At 40.0% G+C, this 17142-nt stretch overlaps 1 protein-coding gene across 4 annotated transcripts in view; it reads left to right on the forward strand.

The window, feature by feature from the left end:
* KIAA1549 (KIAA1549 ortholog) overlaps positions 1 to 17142 on the forward strand; it is a 148999-nt gene that overhangs the window by 103730 nt on the left and 28127 nt on the right. For all 4 annotated transcript variants that reach the window (XM_027680508.1, XM_027680510.1, XM_027680509.1 and 1 more), the window contains exons 11-12: positions 12339 to 12541; positions 16740 to 16861. In XM_027680508.1, the coding sequence (XP_027536309.1) occupies positions 12339 to 12541; positions 16740 to 16861 (325 nt within the window). The remainder of the gene's footprint in view (positions 1 to 12338; positions 12542 to 16739; positions 16862 to 17142) is intronic.

Below are 17142 nucleotides of genomic sequence, written 5' to 3' on the forward strand. Positions count from 1 at the left end.
AGCTTGACCTTGGTACTGAAGGCCTCCACTGCATCTGTAAATGGAAAGATATTTAGGTTAAAGATCTGGGGTTTTCTCTTGGAATCTATATTTCATTGGTAAAAAACATAAAGATGCATTTATAGTGTGCTAGCTCTTCTGACTTTCGTTAATAATTTTTTAAAAAATAATGTAGATATGGAAATGGAATATTTAAATATCAGAGTATTTTGTTAACATATGTATGGCATATTCATACTGGAAATAGAAGATAGTACTTTTCAACCTTATAATAAGTCTACAGTCTATAATGTGTGTTGATTGTAAGATAAGAAACTGAGACACTTTTCTTGTTCAGCTGAAATCGGATATCGTGCTGCACTGGTAGATCTCCGGAGGTATCACCAGTCTTTCTTCAGTGTGTGTAATTAGCCATTTTGACATAGCAGATCAGTGGGCAGCATAATAATCCATTAGAATTCACAGTAGCAGCTGATAGCAAATTATGTCACCTGTGACTTGAAAGCCTGGAATGGGGCGAGGAGAATTGCCGGTTTTCTTCATGCTGCTGAGAAAAGAAAAGGCTGGTGCCTTGAAACATCGAGAGAGGGAACCTCAGTAAATATATGGTAAATGGAGATTGCATAAGGAAGCCATAAGTTTTACAGCAGCTTTTTATTATTGTTTAGAATCACTCTTACAAAGTTGTCTTCTTCTCTTCAGAGAGATGCTTTAAAGATGCTACAGATTTTCCTGGATTCTGTAGCCCCATATGTTTGTCATTGTTAGTCATAAGGTTTTTTTCTTCCTTCCTTTCATTTAATTGTTTCTTTCTGGGTTTGAAACTCCTGCATTTTCCTGAAATATTTTGGTATTCGCTCAGAGAGCGTAAGTTTTACTTTTAATCTTCTGCATGTAAAGATTTATTTTTACAGAGTAGGTATGATTTCTGTGTTCATATGGCTACCGTAATAAGTAAGTCATAAGCTGCATAGCCTCACAGTCTATCTTCTAATGAAGCAAACCAGTACTATTATCTGCTGGCAGTAAGACCCTACGTACCTTTTTGGGTGTGCTCTGAGGGTATGGCTGCTTGGGTACACCTCAGTGAGGTAAAGATCACCAGGTATTTGTGTTACACTACAATTTAGTCATGCTGGCTAGCATATCATGCCAGTACAGCTATCTGGCTCTGGCCCCTTATCTGCTCTGTGAATGTCCCTTTAGAATATTTAGGTCACAGTCCCTCACTTGTGTTGGTCAGTAATAGCATATTTCCCACTTGAGTGGACACAGCTCTGTCAAAAAATACTGAGATCCTGCGGTGACAAGTCCATAGCAGAACCCAGGATTGCATTGATATTTATGTGTAATAGCAGCCCTGAAGCTGGGCTTGAATCCACATGTACTGCTTGTCCTCACTCTCAAGGCCAGGTCATTCTCAAAGGTAATACAGATAATAGCAAAGGTAATGTTTCTTCTAAGGTGGTGACATGGGCAGGGTAGGCTGTTTGCAGCAAAGGTCTGTTCTGCAGGTTGGATGTACCACTCTACTGTTTCTGTTCTCTCCATCTGGCCTTCTAGTGTCATTACAGGATTAGTGTCATGCAGACAGGATGGCACAAGGATCCTGCTTAAAAGGGCTCATAATGTTCTCGTCTGCAAAGAATATAGAGAGGGAGCCTGAACTCAAAAAATATTAAGGGGTATTTTACTTCTGATAGTCTCAGAAGTCTGCTGCTTCAGTGAATATAAACATAAATACATAGGAGATAAAACCTTTGTGGGAACTGATGCTAGCAAAACCAGGTTTGATCATAAAGTAGTAAAAAAATAAAGGATCTTGAAGAGACTCTGATTTGCTAATCCATCCCTCTGTGTCAAAGCAGGATTAACAATACCTGAAAAATATTAGTTTCCTTTTTCATTCTGGAGATTAGATGGGAAAACATGCTTAGATGAAAGTTATTTGCATGCGTTTTAAAATAGGAGTTAGGGAAGCAGGGGAGAGAAGTGAATTTCTATGCAAGATTCATTGGTCTGTGCAAGGATAATTCTTTTAAAGAGATGGTACTAAGATATTTAAAGGGCACATCAAATATTCATGACTTGTTCTGGAAGCCGTAGCATTCTACTGGAAATTCACCTTGATGTGAGCTGGGTTGTTGCACTGGATAAAGATGTCTTTGCCTTAAGAAGTAAAAAGATGCACAGGTGGCATTTTTAAATAACAGGATTTTCTCTCGTGCCATTACCTGTATCTGCCACAACATTGTCCCAGCCTGAGCTTTTTTCCCTGCAGTGAAGCTGTGCCTTTTGTGGGCAACTGAATTTTTGCCATGGGTTATTTTTCTTCAGGAAAAACTGGATAAATTTCTTCAGTGCCTAAACCATCATTTTGCTCTGTACTGGGCCTCTGATGTTTTTGTATAAAAACACTGTCAACTCCTTTCCTCTTCCCCAGGGAGCAAAAAAATATTTTATATGTTATCTGTAATGGAAATAATGTTATTTTATTGACAATATTATAGTCAACAATATTATTTCTTTCTCTATGGACATCCAGAAATTAAAATGGAACCTGGTTCACTAGGGATTTCACTTTCCCTGCTGTGTAAAAGCATTTGAAGAAAAATGTCAAATCCCTTCCTAGGACTTCTCAAGAGATAATTTCAGCTATAGACAGTTATTCAGGGAAAGGCTCCCTGCTCTAATGGCAAGAGCTTGACACCTATAGACAACCTAATTGGCAGATTGTTTAGAAGGTCTTGGATGTTCTGTAAATGCTGGGCATGCTGAAGTCATTGCCTTTGCAGTGCCAGCTTTGAGTGGCTTGCTCAGTTCCTTGTTTTTCCAAGGGCACATCCTAAAGCTCTAGGGGGAAAATGCCTGCTTCTTCAGTCAGAAGTCACTCCTCTCTGGAGCCCTCTGCATGCCACTATGGTTTTTAGAGGCTGTGGACATGTCTTTCTGGCTCAGTGTCCCTCCTGTGTGGGAGGGACATGTGGGAGAGATGGAGTGGCTTGGTCCCCACAAAGCCTTGGACAAAGCATACAGTACCACACCTTCTCCTTGAGCAGTAGCACAGGTAGTGCCAGAGCTGGAGGGCTGCCAGTTTGCATCCTGTGCCAGCAAACCTCAGCTAATGTGTCATCATCACCTGGGGACCGTTACCAGCCCTTGTGTGTCTGCTCTAATCCACACTGCTCCTGACAGCCAGCCAGCCCTCCATGTGCTTCTTACGGTTACAGGTAATGAGTCATGCCTTCTGCAAAGAGTCTGAGAGGCACTTGTGTGGATTTTTATATTTTTCCCCCAAGCAGGAATATCTGATATCGAAATATCATGTGTCAGGTGTAACTTTACACCTCTGAATTGAGAGTTTTGCTTATTAGTGTGTATTCTGTAGACTATCTCTTGGATGTTCCCAGGATCAGAGGCTAGCCCTGCTGGAGGCTAAATACTAGGCTTCTGCTCCTGATATAAAGAATTCTTGTGATGTTTTGACATCCTGTAATGCTTTTGTTCATCTGTATAATGTTGAGGCAACAGCTCTGCATTGCGGAAAAATTCCAGTCAAAAGAGACTCGTGTTAAGAAAGGCAGCTGACACCAATCCTACAAAAACTACTTGAAAACTGACATGAGTTTATGCAAGAGATTCATGTGTGCCTACTGTTTGCATAACAAATATCATTCATTTCTAATAGCAACCTTGACTAACTCTCCAAGCTGTTGTCTTTTTTGGGATGGCATACAGGTTCTGCATCAGAGTCAATAGCTGGATTCTAACAAGGAATGCGGTATTCAACATCTTAATTACGTCTCAGCAATACATTTCTCTGGTGGCAATTCCTCTGAAAGAGCTCTTTTGTAGTAACTCTTCTTCTGCAAGGGGGATTAGCTATTCACAAATGGCAGAAATAAAATAGCACACTTAGATATACTGCTTATGCCAATAGGTATAAAAAGTAAAATGTCTCCATCTGCCTTTTTACAAACATTTGAGTATCTGTCTCGAGATCAGACCAAAGGGCCAGCTAGCCCAGATGCCAAAAGAAAAAGCATTTAGAAGGGGAGAAAGACAGGGCAAGTACACATGATGCCTTGCCTTGAGTAACTCTTCAGCCTTCAGTTATTTGTGTCTTGAGAATTTTCTCTAGCAGTGATGATATTTAGCAATCCTCAGTAGATTTCTTTTCCATGAACTTGTTTGGTCCTTCTAAACCCATCTGAGTTGCTGACAGGGATTTCCACAGCATGTTACAGGAAGAACCATGTCATCTTGTTTCATCTTGCTTTTATCTTGCCACCTCTTTGTTTTCTGTGATGGCCCCTAGTCCTTGCATTGGAGGGGACAGTGAACAGCTGATTCCTGAGTCCTGGTTTTCTTGTCCCTTCTTTTGAACTGCCCTTTGAACCTTTGAAAAATCTGAACATTTTCTAATTCTTTTTCATCGCTTTTGAGAGGGGAAGAGTAGAACTGAATAGGCTATTGAAAATGTAAGTGACCCGTGGGTTTATAGAGTGACATTTATATACTGGTTACTTTTGAAAAGGAGTTAAACAAAAATAATCCATTTTCAAGATACGGATGAGCATTATACCATCCCAAACATAATTAACCTCTGAGACAAAATTAATACTGGGGAAATAAATTCTGTTTCTTGTAATAAAAGATGGTAAGAGTAAGTCTGCTGTAGAATTTAGCTGGTTTGGGAACAAGGAAATGCACCAACATTAAATCATTGTTGCCTAAGGTTTTAATGTTGCTCCTCACTTGCAGTTTCATTTCAGTAAGCAAAATATTTCTGCAGAATATGTGAATGTACTTTCTTTCTGTGTACATTAAACCCTTTCTAGGTATATAAATGTGTTTGAGTCATTGAGCTCAACAAAATACCAGCACAAAAAAATAAATGAAAATTGCTGACCTATGTTCTATCTTAGAAGTCTGTTAGCACTTCTCTCATTATTTGCAGAGAGGATGTGTTTCTGGACTGTTGTAAATATGCTCTGTGCAGATGGTGAGAACCATGTTATGAATTCATTCTTTTGCTTCACAAGTTTAGAAAAGAACTCCCTTAATTTATACTTTTTTCATGTGTTGTGCTACCTTTCTTAGAGGTTGCAGTTGGGGTTGGAGTTGCATACATAGCCTTAGAGGAGTAATTGTTTAACATAACTTATGGACAAAAGACTGGTGAAACTGAGGCACAGCAGTGACCTGTCTATCCTGTAAAGTTGCCAATCTTTTTCTAACTTAATCCTGACACTTCCTTCCAACTAGTGTGCAGAGGAACCTCACCAAACCGTGATTAAGATAGTATCTGCCCGGCGGCATTTCTGTCTGAGAAGGAAAGCTAAAACTGTGTGTGATTCAGAAACAAAATTCTGCCTGTTAGAGCAGTTATCTCAGCAGCCTGTGGGCATATATGTACTTGGAGTTATGGGCTTTCAACAACATGATCCCTCTTGTATTTTGTGAAATTTACTGAGCTGTCATGGTAATATTAGTGTGGCAGGAAGAAATGCACAAAGGAGAAGAAGAGGAATGATGAAAATCCGTGAGAAGAATCTGTCTTAAGAAGAACAGGTGTCTTGAGAATTTCAGGCTTTATAAAGTTTTGTAAGTTTGGGAGTTTCTTTATTTGTTTTTAATCCTACTCCAGCAGCAAAATTCCTCAGGTGGTATTTTTTGTGGGATTCCTGCTTTAGTTACTATTTGTTTGGTGGTAAGCACAAACACACAGTTTTACCTTTTCCAAGGAGGGAAGGAGGACCAGAGGCTGTACACGAGCTTATTCTGGTTTTCCATGCCAGTGCTGTCTATACAATGTGCTACTTTTTCCCAACTTGATGGGAGAAACCTGAGAAACTATAAGCATATTCCTTCTCCACAAGGACATGTTTGCTCAACTGCTTTACCTGTTCCCAGAAGTGGTGACGGTTGACTGAAGTGCTGTTGTGATGACAAATTGTGAGACATAGTTTGTATAAGAGGTAATTGGTCCAAGCTAAGAAAATGGGCAGTATTTTGTACATGCAACCTCTTTTTTAGCTCTCAGAACTCAAAATCCTGCTTCTATTTGAGATGGGGCTTGTCATAGAGGGCACAGGTTGTAACTGCTGTCATGGCAGGGTGATGGTGTCCCACCTAAGGCATAGCGCAGTGACCTGCCATTGCACATGCACTTCTTTTTACATACATACACCATTATCAAGTGAAGATGTTTAAATTAGAGACTTTTTTGGGTTTGGTCCTTAGAAGTTTCTCCTAAACCAGCAGCAGTGAAAGGACCCCTCTGCACATTTGTCAGTGGTACTTAGTGGAGGTTTTTTAGTATGCTAGGAAAGAGTTTGTGCTTATGGCACAAATGGGTTACATCGTATCCCATTTCACAAAAGAGACAGTGCACGAAAAGACCTTGAGATCTACAACTGGGTCTTTTTTTCTAGTGTTTTGGGGGTGGCTATGGAGTTGCAATTCACCTGTGTGATCTTCTAATATGCTTTTTCCATGAAAAAAAGGTTTTTGAGTATTTAATTCAGATATGCATTATTGTTACTGAATCACATGTATAATTTTTATGCATACTTTACAGGCAGTCCCTGGCTGTTATCACAAAGGGTTTTCTGTTGAAGGAAAGTGATGCAAACAAAGATACAGAGGTTATACTTAGGTGCATAAGGAAGGATATGTAGGAACAATAATAGAAGAATAAAGCTGAATAGGAAAAGGAGACTGTGAAAGGTGAACATGCCTGAATACTTCTAAATTCTTATTTATTGGTAGGTATTTTAAATATCTCATGGACCAGTGGCTGCAAACAATAGGGATGAATGATGCTTGTGGGAGGAAGATGTAGGTGACTTCTTGGATGAGATCGATAGACACCTGGTGAAAAAAAGAGTTAAGAGGATGCTACCAAACACACAAGCAGCTGCAAATAATTGTACTTTCTGATGCATCATGAGAGTAATGCAGTGAATTCGCACTACCCCATGCTATGGTGCCCTGGGAAGATGGAGAAGGGTTTGGTGGTGTGAGCACAGTTGGCAATGTTAAATAGGTTTAAACTGTCCTAAATCACACTGACATTTTCAACCCACGTTAATTTTAAGAACAGTGATTTTCATTGTCTTGCTGTGTTTAAGCTAGTAAACTTGAAAACATTTTTTTTTTCTGTAAAGCTTCATCCTGTAACATTCCATGTCCTAGTATGATACTGAGGTCATAAGTCAGCAGGACTTACAGGGATTCCTATCCTGTTCATGGGTTATGTGCCAACACTAAAGTACATGCTTAGCTCCTTTGTTTCCTAAGAAATCTATTTTAGCAGCCTCTGCTCGATGCATCTGGGTCTACAAGGAACAGGGCAAGATCATGGTATAAAGTCAATAGAAAATTGTCTTAATACATTATTCTTCATATTATGTCCAAATTCAAATGCTGCTTGCAGGAACTACAGGGATAATATTCAGTAAGTCTATTTCTTCCCTTCTGCTTTCTGCTGAAATTATTCACTGACCTGTGTATGCAGTATTTGCTTTCTTGAGAAAACAGGCTGTTGACATTCCTGGTGTGTCTCTGCATCTAGCAAAACAATATATTGGCAACCATTTTGCATTTCTGTGACTTGAACAGCACTAAAATTATTATTTGCTTTTATAGAATAAGTCTTGACCGAGGCACACAGATTTTGTAGGCTTCTACAAAAATTATTTGACTTCTCTGTGAATTGAGCTTCAAAAATTTGGTTGTTGGGTTTCTTTTTTCATTCAGTATGTAACAATAGAATTAAAACACTGTCTTGCCTTACCAATTTGAAATCATCTTCCTTCTAGATTTCGCAGGTTCTGCATTTGTATAATAACATAATTCCTTATGAATGCACTAATTTAAATATGTTCATTTTGGTGGTAAATTTCAGCGTAGTTTATCTTTTCCCTTTCACAAATATATAAAGATAAATGAAAACCTCTAACAACTTACATTTACAACAAGGAATCTTTGCCAAGACTGGTTTTGTGTAGTCTTGGGTAAAGGCACTTGGGGCTGATGAAAAGATGCTCATTTTCATCACCAGAGCAGGTAACAGTATCAGTACAACTTGTGCTCTTAAAAAGACACTGCATTCTTTTCTTGGTGGTGATTAATTTATGAGCACTAGATGACTGATCCACACATGGTATTCTGACTACCGGTCCCAAGATGAGCAGAGGTAATACAATCTGTTACACTTACATAACTTTATATAAAGAAAAGAAAGAATGCAGCAGGTGGCACACAAAATTTATAAGAAAAATGTAGTAAACATCTTCAGTCTGTAATAACACTGTTCATTTCACTGAGTCTCGGTGATCTGACCGTCTAGTCTTGCAGTAAGCAGAGTTGTGTTTCAGTGTTCTTCAGACACTTTTCACTGAAAATGTGGATTTTGGCTAGTATCAGTTCTCAGTTAAAAGTCATAATGTTGCCATGGTCTATGGGGAGAGGTATCAGAAGTGTAGATTGTTTCTTTAAGAAAACAAGGCGAGAGTCTGTCAGCATTGTTTCTGCAGTAGTAATCCTATTAGTATTTCTATTTTTCAAATCATAGATATTATTTTTGATAAGTGATTTTATCAGGTTTTTTTTGTTGGGTACCATTTTTTTCATATTTAGTCATGTATAATGTTTTATATGTGTGTATTGTCACATTTTTCTATCACGTTTTTTCATTCACGTGCTCAAACACGTATCTACGTACGTGCATACAGTCTCTCATACTGTTCTTATATTGTCTGGAGTTGGTAGTGCCAACTTACATTTTTTCAGCAGGAAATACCTAGAAACGTTGTTATGTGGTTGTACAGAACTCTGTAAGACTTGAATCATTCAGACCAAATTTTTCCATTCAAGGATCAGTTTCATACTGAAACTTTTTATTTAAGATGATAAAAAGAGTTTGGTTTTCAGAGAAGAACAAGGTTAAAAGAAAATAAGTGCTCTGTCCAGATTTTAAAAGTTGTCTTGGAGAAGCTCTAGTGCATATTCTCAGCCTTAGGGGGTGCAGGATGGGGAAGGAAAGAAGGTTGTTTTGTGTGAGGGAAATTCTTTTGCTGATTCTGTGGGGAGCTGCCCATTTCTGACTTCAGTTTTAAACCTTTAGGAGATTGTTTACATGGGGTTGACAGAGACTTATTAGAGACTTACCAGTTAAATTCTCTTAGGATTACACCTGTTCTGTGCATATAAGGTCTGTAGAGCTGTACCAAAACCTGAGAGGGTTTTTTCTCTGTTGCTGTACACAGAGATTGTATTCAAAGCATAAGAAGCATTGAGCCTAAGGTTCTTGGATGCTGTAACCTGGACTGGGCAGCTGGCAGGCAGAGGGAGGGAGAGGCAGAAGAGTGGGGTAGAGAGAATGGTTCTGCCTGGCAAGGAAGAGTAAGACTAGATGAAGAGTTTACTGGGCTGCAACTTCGTGCCTGGGGTGGTAATAACTGAGACTGGCAAGTCCTCTGTTGCCAGCAAGTGTCCATAAAACCCACTGGCAAAGTCTCAGCCATCCTAGCTGCAAAGGTGCAGGAAAGAATACATCCTTTCTCATCCTGCATCCCCTCCTCCTTTCACTATGTGTTTGCCAGCTTCTGCATGAAAGGAGGTCGATATCCTGGTTCTGCAAATAACATTCATACATTCTGCCAAACTTCAACTAATAGCAGAAGGCTCAGTCTATGCCAAGGATGCAGCAGGGTGGGAGAGAGCAAGAGGGTTCCTGTGGAAGAACTGAATTTATGATTTCGAAACTCAAGACTCTTGCAATGCCTGTGTGTGAGAGGATCCAGTTGTGATTGTTCAGACAATCTTAACTGCCATTTCTTACAGTGTGAGTGTCAGTCTTTGCAATACTATCAGCCTTTTAATTCAGCTTCTGTGTGGTCTGTCTGCAGATAAACATTTGTGCATACATATGCTGTGGTGTATGTACATGTACACATAAATATCTGTTCCCGTAACTGTGCTTACATGAAAGGTTGTGCTAGACTGCAGCTAGGAATAAGACTATTTAAAGTTAAAAGATTAAAAGTTTTTATTTTTGTATGTTGCTTTATTCCCCAACATGTTTACAAACTCAATATGCTGGAGTAGCTTGAAATGCATGCTTCAGACATGCAGCAATCTTAGTAAAACCATACTAGTAATTCCAATATTACTACCATGTTTGTCTCTTCAGTTGTCCTTGCCCACCCCACCCATCACACTATTCAAAAAGTAGTAGTAACTTTGCAGGTCAAGTTGCGGGTGCTTAGGAAAGGCTAGAGCACCACCAAAATTTTCTGTGGAAGAATTGTGCCCAGCACATGGTGAAGACTCTCATCATCTTTGGAGCTAAGGGGGCTGGAGGCAACAGAGAGGAATGTAGTAAAATAGAGGAAGTGGTCATCAGGGATCGGCAGCAGGGCTGTGTGGACGGGGAGGAGGGAGTGTAAAAGAGTTAGAAGAAGGGAAGCCACTAAAGGATTCAAAGGAAGAGTGTCACACCCAGGAATATCTTCAAAGAGAATAGACATAACATAAAAACAGATGGGGTCAAACAGAGGAGGTGGGATAACCAAGAGAAGTTTCAGTAATCAGAGTGTTGCAAGCTGGCATGATAATTCACAGAGGAAGTGAAAAGTTGTTCCTCAGAAGTATTTTGGGGGGGTGGTGTTTTTTGGAGGCTTTTTTTTTAAGTAAGCAAGATCCTGAAGACAAATGTTTAATGTCTGAAGGGGGGGGAAATTTTAGAAAGGCTTCACGAGGTGGCAATGACAAAAAATGGAGACACGGTTACCCCTTCACCTGCTGAAGCTCCACAGTGCCTTTTTGAATCAGTGGTTGCAGTCATTTACATAAATTCAATAACTGAATCGCCCATAATGCTGAATTCAAGGGACTTTTGTAAAGCCCAAGACAAATGGAGTATAGTGGAAGACATCCAGATCTGTTCAAATAATAAGCTTACTCATTTTGTGAGAAATGAACTCCAAACCCTCACCCATTCAGAGCACCGCTGGATTTTTCAGAAGAGCTTTTATTGCCATCTACTGGTTTAAATACGGTTTGCTCGACTGCAGCACCCTTTCTAAGAACCATTTGGAAGATGTTTGCTTACTGAGAAAATATTTTGAAGAGATTGTTTCAGAATATTCCTTAGGCGAGCTTATCTTTGGCATGATATCAGACAAGTCTGTTTGCAGTTAGTTATGTTGGCATGCCAAGCTTTATGAAAGGGGGTTCATTTAAACATCTGGAACCCGACGCACCCATACACACACTCCAGCACATGCTTCACTTTGCAGGAAATCAGCTCTAGGAACACACACCCAGGGGTTTGTACGTGTGGTGTGCAGTGGGGATGCCTGCATGCACTTTGAAAACTCGAGTTGTCAGCGTTTCTTTCTACTTTCGAACTGTGTAAAATTGAGTGGGATTTGAAGAAAAACTTTCTCTTAATTAGTTCTTCAGAATTTCTAACTACTCCAAAGCCCCCAAAAATCAGCAGAGCGCTTCAAACTTGGAGTCTTGGTTAAATTAAGTCTGAGTCAAGTAATTGACAAGGTGAGATTAGCTTTTTTTATAAATACAGTTAAGAAAATAGAAGGCCCAAGTCTGTGTCTTTCTCAAGCAAGATGTGCCTTGAATCCGTAATCCCTCAATAAGATCTCTGGGATAATTTCTCTGAATTCCAAAGTTTTTTGTATATTTTTCTGTCTATTCAGTGTGAAATTCCTAAGAGCTAGGTTTTCAGTTCTGTCCTGGAGGAATCCATGCTGACTGAAAAAGTGATTACCGGGCTGCTGTATAACTCAGATCTGCAGAATGTTAATCTTTCATCAGATGAACTAAGTGTTTGTACAAGCACTCCCAGACTTCTGCAGATTTGGGGAGCTCAAAATGAGAAAGATCAACAGTGACATTATTCAAATAATTTAAAATCTTTCTTGACTGGAAGAAAGGAAAAGATGACCTGGCAGTGGCAACTGTTTCAGTCAGTACACAGGTGTACTGTGCTTTGCACTTACAAGTACACAGAAAAGCTTCTCACACAGCGATGAAATCTGAAGAAATAGCTGCCAAAAAAAATCTAGCAGCATCAGAAGGCTATTTTTTAATTTGGTTTACTGATTTGGAGTTTTAAACTGCGTATCATATGTAAGATGACAGAATTGTGGAGAGTTTTTCTTTTCCCTGCAGCTCTCATGTTCATTCCTGAGACTACCATAGCCTAACCATCCTCCTAGTGGCCATTGTTTGTAGATCTGAGCCAAAGCCTTTGTACTCATTGTCACTCATGGTTCCTGTCTTTTGTCTTTGTTCTTTTCTCACAGCTACAAGCCCCCAGTGTGAAAGGCTTTGATTTTGCTAAGCAGCATCTGGGCCAGCACAATAAAGATGATGTCCTGATTATCCATGACCCAGCTCCTTTACCAGGACCTATTAAGGATACTACCCCATCTGAAAATGGAGATGTGCCCAGCCCCAAATCCAAGACTTCCACAAAGCCTTCAAAGACTGTTCGACACAGAGGGAGGTCAGTTCACAGACATAAAACAAATTGTAGTAAACAACAGTTTATTAATGGCTAGTGATTATAGTATTTTTAGGGCAATTTCAGTGGAAATAACTGTTCCAGAGCTCTAAAACTTCGTGTTTTCTAGTGAGCTGTCAGTTATACCTCACTACTCATTCGTACAAGATTGTGAGAATTTAGTGTTCATTTTTCTCTTAAAGGGAACGTACCCAGCTAAGAGCAGTATTTAAGACACTGCTGAGTTGACTGGAGTCAAGTTATTGCTTTACTAGAAACATTAAGTGTATGTTTTCCAGTGCAATCTCTTTGATGTGATCTCTAGCCTACTAAGAGAGAAGTGGGAAGGTAAAAGCTGAGGGAAAAAATGGAACTCTAAGGAGATGAGCTCCTCTGTGCTCCACTTTCCAGTAATTCTTCTTCTTCTCCTTCACTCTCATATGTGCACTCCTCTGTCTCCAGCTCTGCATCCCCTGTGCTTATACCTACATGATGCTGCATGGTGGGAGAAAAAAAGAGCAATCAATAAAGGCAGAGTTGAATGAGTTTAGAAAGAAACTAATGGTGATTCTAACTGAGCTGTAGGTCTCTGACACAGCTTGCTCCTCTGTTCAGCCTTCTGTGCTTTCTTTAAAGCCCCAGTTGTCTTAAGATCCTTACTTCATCTTCCCCATGTGGGCTTCATTCCCCGCTTCCAGGTGCTAAGCCTGTCTTCCTAACTCCCTATAGGCCTTGTAAGTAGTAGACTACCGGTAGTACAGTGGAAGGTGGGCAAAATTGGAAAATAATAGAAGAAAAACGAGCTAACTCGTTTTGGTGTAGCTTGCATAAATTAAAACAAAGTAATATAAATCAGAAGGATGAGTGTTTCTGTGTTTCTTCTAAAAAGTTCAATAGTGGCCTAAGACAGAGATGATACCTGGGGAAAGGGAAGGTATCCATATTTATATGCACATCAGCATAAGATATAAGTTTAAATTTGAGGTTGTTACTATATTTCATCTAGAATAATTCAGAGAATTAAGCAGGACAAATTTCAGAAGCCAACATTTTAATGATTCCCCTGAAAATAATAGTGAATCATTGATCAAATTTGGAATAAAGATATTTATTTTTTTTAATAGCATCTAATTAAGTGTCAAATCATAGAATGGTTTGGGTTGGAAGGAACCTTAAAGATCATCTTGTTCCAACCCCTGTGCCACAAGCAGGGATACCCTTCACTAGACCAGGTTGGTCAGAGCCCCATCCAACCTGGACTTAAACACTTCCAGAGATGTGGCATCCACAGCTTCTCTAGGCAACCTGTTCCATGTCTCACCACCCCCACAATAAAGAATTTCTTTCTAATATCTAGTCTAAAACTACCCTATTTCTGTTTAAAGCCATTCCCCCTTGTCCTGTCACTTCATGCCCTTTAAAAAGTCCCTCTCCAGCTCTCTTGTAGGCTTCCTTCAGGTCTTGGAAGGCTGTGATAAGGTCTCCCAGGAGCCTTCCCTACTCCAGGCTCAGCAGCTGTAACTCTTTAAACCTTTCCTCATAGCAGAGATGCTCCATCCCTCTGATCATCTTCATGACTGTCCTCTGGACTCACTCCAACAGGTCCATGTCGTCCTGATATTGGGCCCTAGAGCTGGATGCAGTACTCCAGGTGGAGTCTCACGAGAGTGGAGTAGAGGGGCAGAATCCCCTCCATCAACCTGCTTTTAATGCAGCCCAGGATACATTTGGCTCTCTAGGCTGCAAGTGCACATGCCTGGCTCATATTGAGCTTCTCATCCACCAATAGCCCCAAGTTCTTTTCCTCAGGGCTGCTCTCAACCCATTCTCCTCTCAGCCTGTGTTTTTGCTTGGGATTGCCCTGAACCAGGTGCAGGACCTTGCACTTGGCCTTGTTGAACTTAATGAGTTTCACATGTCCCCACTTCTCAAGCCTGTCAGGGTCCCTCTGGATGGCATCCCTTCCCTCCAGTGTGTTGACCACACCACAGAGCTTGGTGCCGTTAGAGAACTTGCTGAGGGTGTACTTGATCCCACTGTCTGTATTGCCGACAAAGATGTTACACAGCACCACAGTATCGACCCCTGAGGAGTGCCACTTGTCACTGCTCTCCACTTGGACATTGAGCCATTGACCACAACTCTGAGTGTGACCATCCAGTCAATTTCTTACTCATCAAATTTTCTGTTTGTCACATCCACGTATCTTGAGTTTAGGGACAAGGATGTCACATGGGACAGTATCAAATGCTTTGCACAGGTCCAGGTAGATGTCAGTTGTTCTGCCCTTATCCATCAATGCCATGACCCCATTGTAGAAGGTCTCAGAATGTGTCACACATGATTTGCTCTTAGTGAAGCCACATTGGCTGTCACCAAGTCCCTCATTTTTCATATGCCTTAGCATAGTTTCCAGGAGGGAGTGCTCCATGGTTTTGCTAGGCACAGAGATGAGTGACTAACCTGTAGTTCAAAAGAGAATTTCCCTCTTCTCCCTCCTACTCCCTTAAGAACAAATCTTCCTTTAGGCTTAACTATGGAGATGTTACCGTCATCTCCCTACCATGCTGACATGCCCATGTCAACTTGTGATTTAAAACATTTATTCCCCGAGGCAGAAGTTGAAATATGAAATGATATCATACTGTGTTATGTTGGGTTTAGCTGGTTGCTGTATTTGCTGTATTTCTGTGAGGAAATACAGAACTCAATTCATCACAGTGCAATTCAGGATTGTATGTTGCATGCCAGGAAATGTAGTGGTGATGTGAGTACATGTTCTGTATCTGTGAAAAACAACAAACAAGAGCAGCTGAGTTCAGAAAACACAGCATCTCTGGGCTCCAGCTGAGAAATGGACCCATTGTTTTGGCTTGAGAGGATACAACTGCATATTCCTCAGCACTTTTAAGGAATGACTGATGTTGATTCAGCACTATTTATGTTCCTGTAACTTAATGATCATTTAGATAGACTGAGGAAAGAGTATGAAGGAATGCAAAGCACAATGAGGTGAAACAAAGTTGGTGGGAAGTCTGGAAAGAAGAACTCCAGCCTTATACTCTGCTGAACCAAGACAAAGGTGATGGAGATGATAGCTCTGCACACCTTCCACCTTAGAAAACGATGCAATGATGCAGGTCTGTAAGCTCACTGAGGACCATTTATCCTCTTTTCCCTGCAATTTTTTTTTAATTGGAATTTGACATTAGTATTGTGATCCTGCAGATCAGTGCATTGTTCTGTGAGGAAAAATAAGAAAGTCAGTTTGGAGCTGGAGCATTGCCTGCTGCAAGGAGTAGATTTAACTTGCAATGGACTTGTCAGGCTGGATATAGTTATCTTAGTCTGTGGGCTCTAGGCAGGTTGATGTTTAGCCAAGAGCCTCAGTAACTATTTCAGATATCCATCTAGCCCAAGCAAATCCTGCACTAATGAAGTTAATGCACAGACATGTGTACACTTTCAGTGATTAACTCCCTGCCAGAATAGAATATGAATGTTCATAAGACAAAATGGTCACTAGAGACACTGTCACAAAGGCTGATCCCATATGAAAAGACAGGCTTTGGTGTCAGCTAGGCAGTAGTGTGTGCCCTATATTTTTTTTATTTTTATACTGCTATCTGAATAATTTTACAGTTGAAGTATTTTTTTATTTTTCTGTATCTCCCACAAAAGCTATGAACACTGAGATTGTAATTTTTAGGTAAAAAATGCTTTTGAAGAATCTCATGACTGCATGGGATAAATGCATAAAAGAAGCATTTTTGAATGGCCATACATTTGACTAGTCAGGAAAATACTCATATGGTCTTGTATTGTTGGCAAGACAACACCAAGTTAGCAAGGCTGAATGTTACACTGGTTACCTATATGAGATTTTTATTCCTAATATAATTATCTTCCGTCTGAAAAATACACTGTTACTTATGAATGCAGAGGTTTTTTCTTGTAGTGTATTTTAAAGGAAAGATTACATAATAATATTGTCACATGTGAATCCTGTTGCAGTCAGTTTTCACACGCAGTGACAGTAACATCATGGCAATGAATATCTGGCTATGATAATGTATTAAGAATTTACTTAAAAACAGAGGAAAAGTTTAGTAGTCTTCACAGGATATTTTAGTGCAGGATTCTTTGAGTGGGAGAATTGTACCCCTTTGCAAACTTGCAAATATTGTTTTGTTTGTGGCAGAATTTCGCCATCAGATGCTGACTCCACAGCCAGTGAACAATCCAGCGGGAGAGAAACCGGAGAGGAAACTGCAAGACCATCAACTGCAAACGAGGGCAAACCACGCAGAGCAGTGAAGAAGGGTTTGTTACTTTTTTTTTTTCCTTGTATGCACTAGCAGAGCTTTACTCAGGTTGAAGAGTTACTGTGGTGCTGTACCTTTCCTAAATTCATCTTTGGTTGTTGATTTTTCTGGATTTTGTCGCAGAAAATCCTTTCCTTTTTGATTTAGTTTTTTTCCGATGAAACTGAAGAGCTACACATTCCTTTCATTCCAGCAAGCTTTTGAAACTAATGGCTTAGCAGGAATGGATCTTCCCTCTTTTTGTCCTGCACACACCCCCGGCAGAACTCTTTCCATTTA

Source organism: Neopelma chrysocephalum, unplaced genomic scaffold (assembly GCF_003984885.1).
Source record: "Neopelma chrysocephalum unplaced genomic scaffold, ASM398488v2 Primary Assembly neopelma1_59, whole genome shotgun sequence".
NCBI lineage: Eukaryota > Metazoa > Chordata > Aves > Passeriformes > Pipridae > Neopelma > Neopelma chrysocephalum.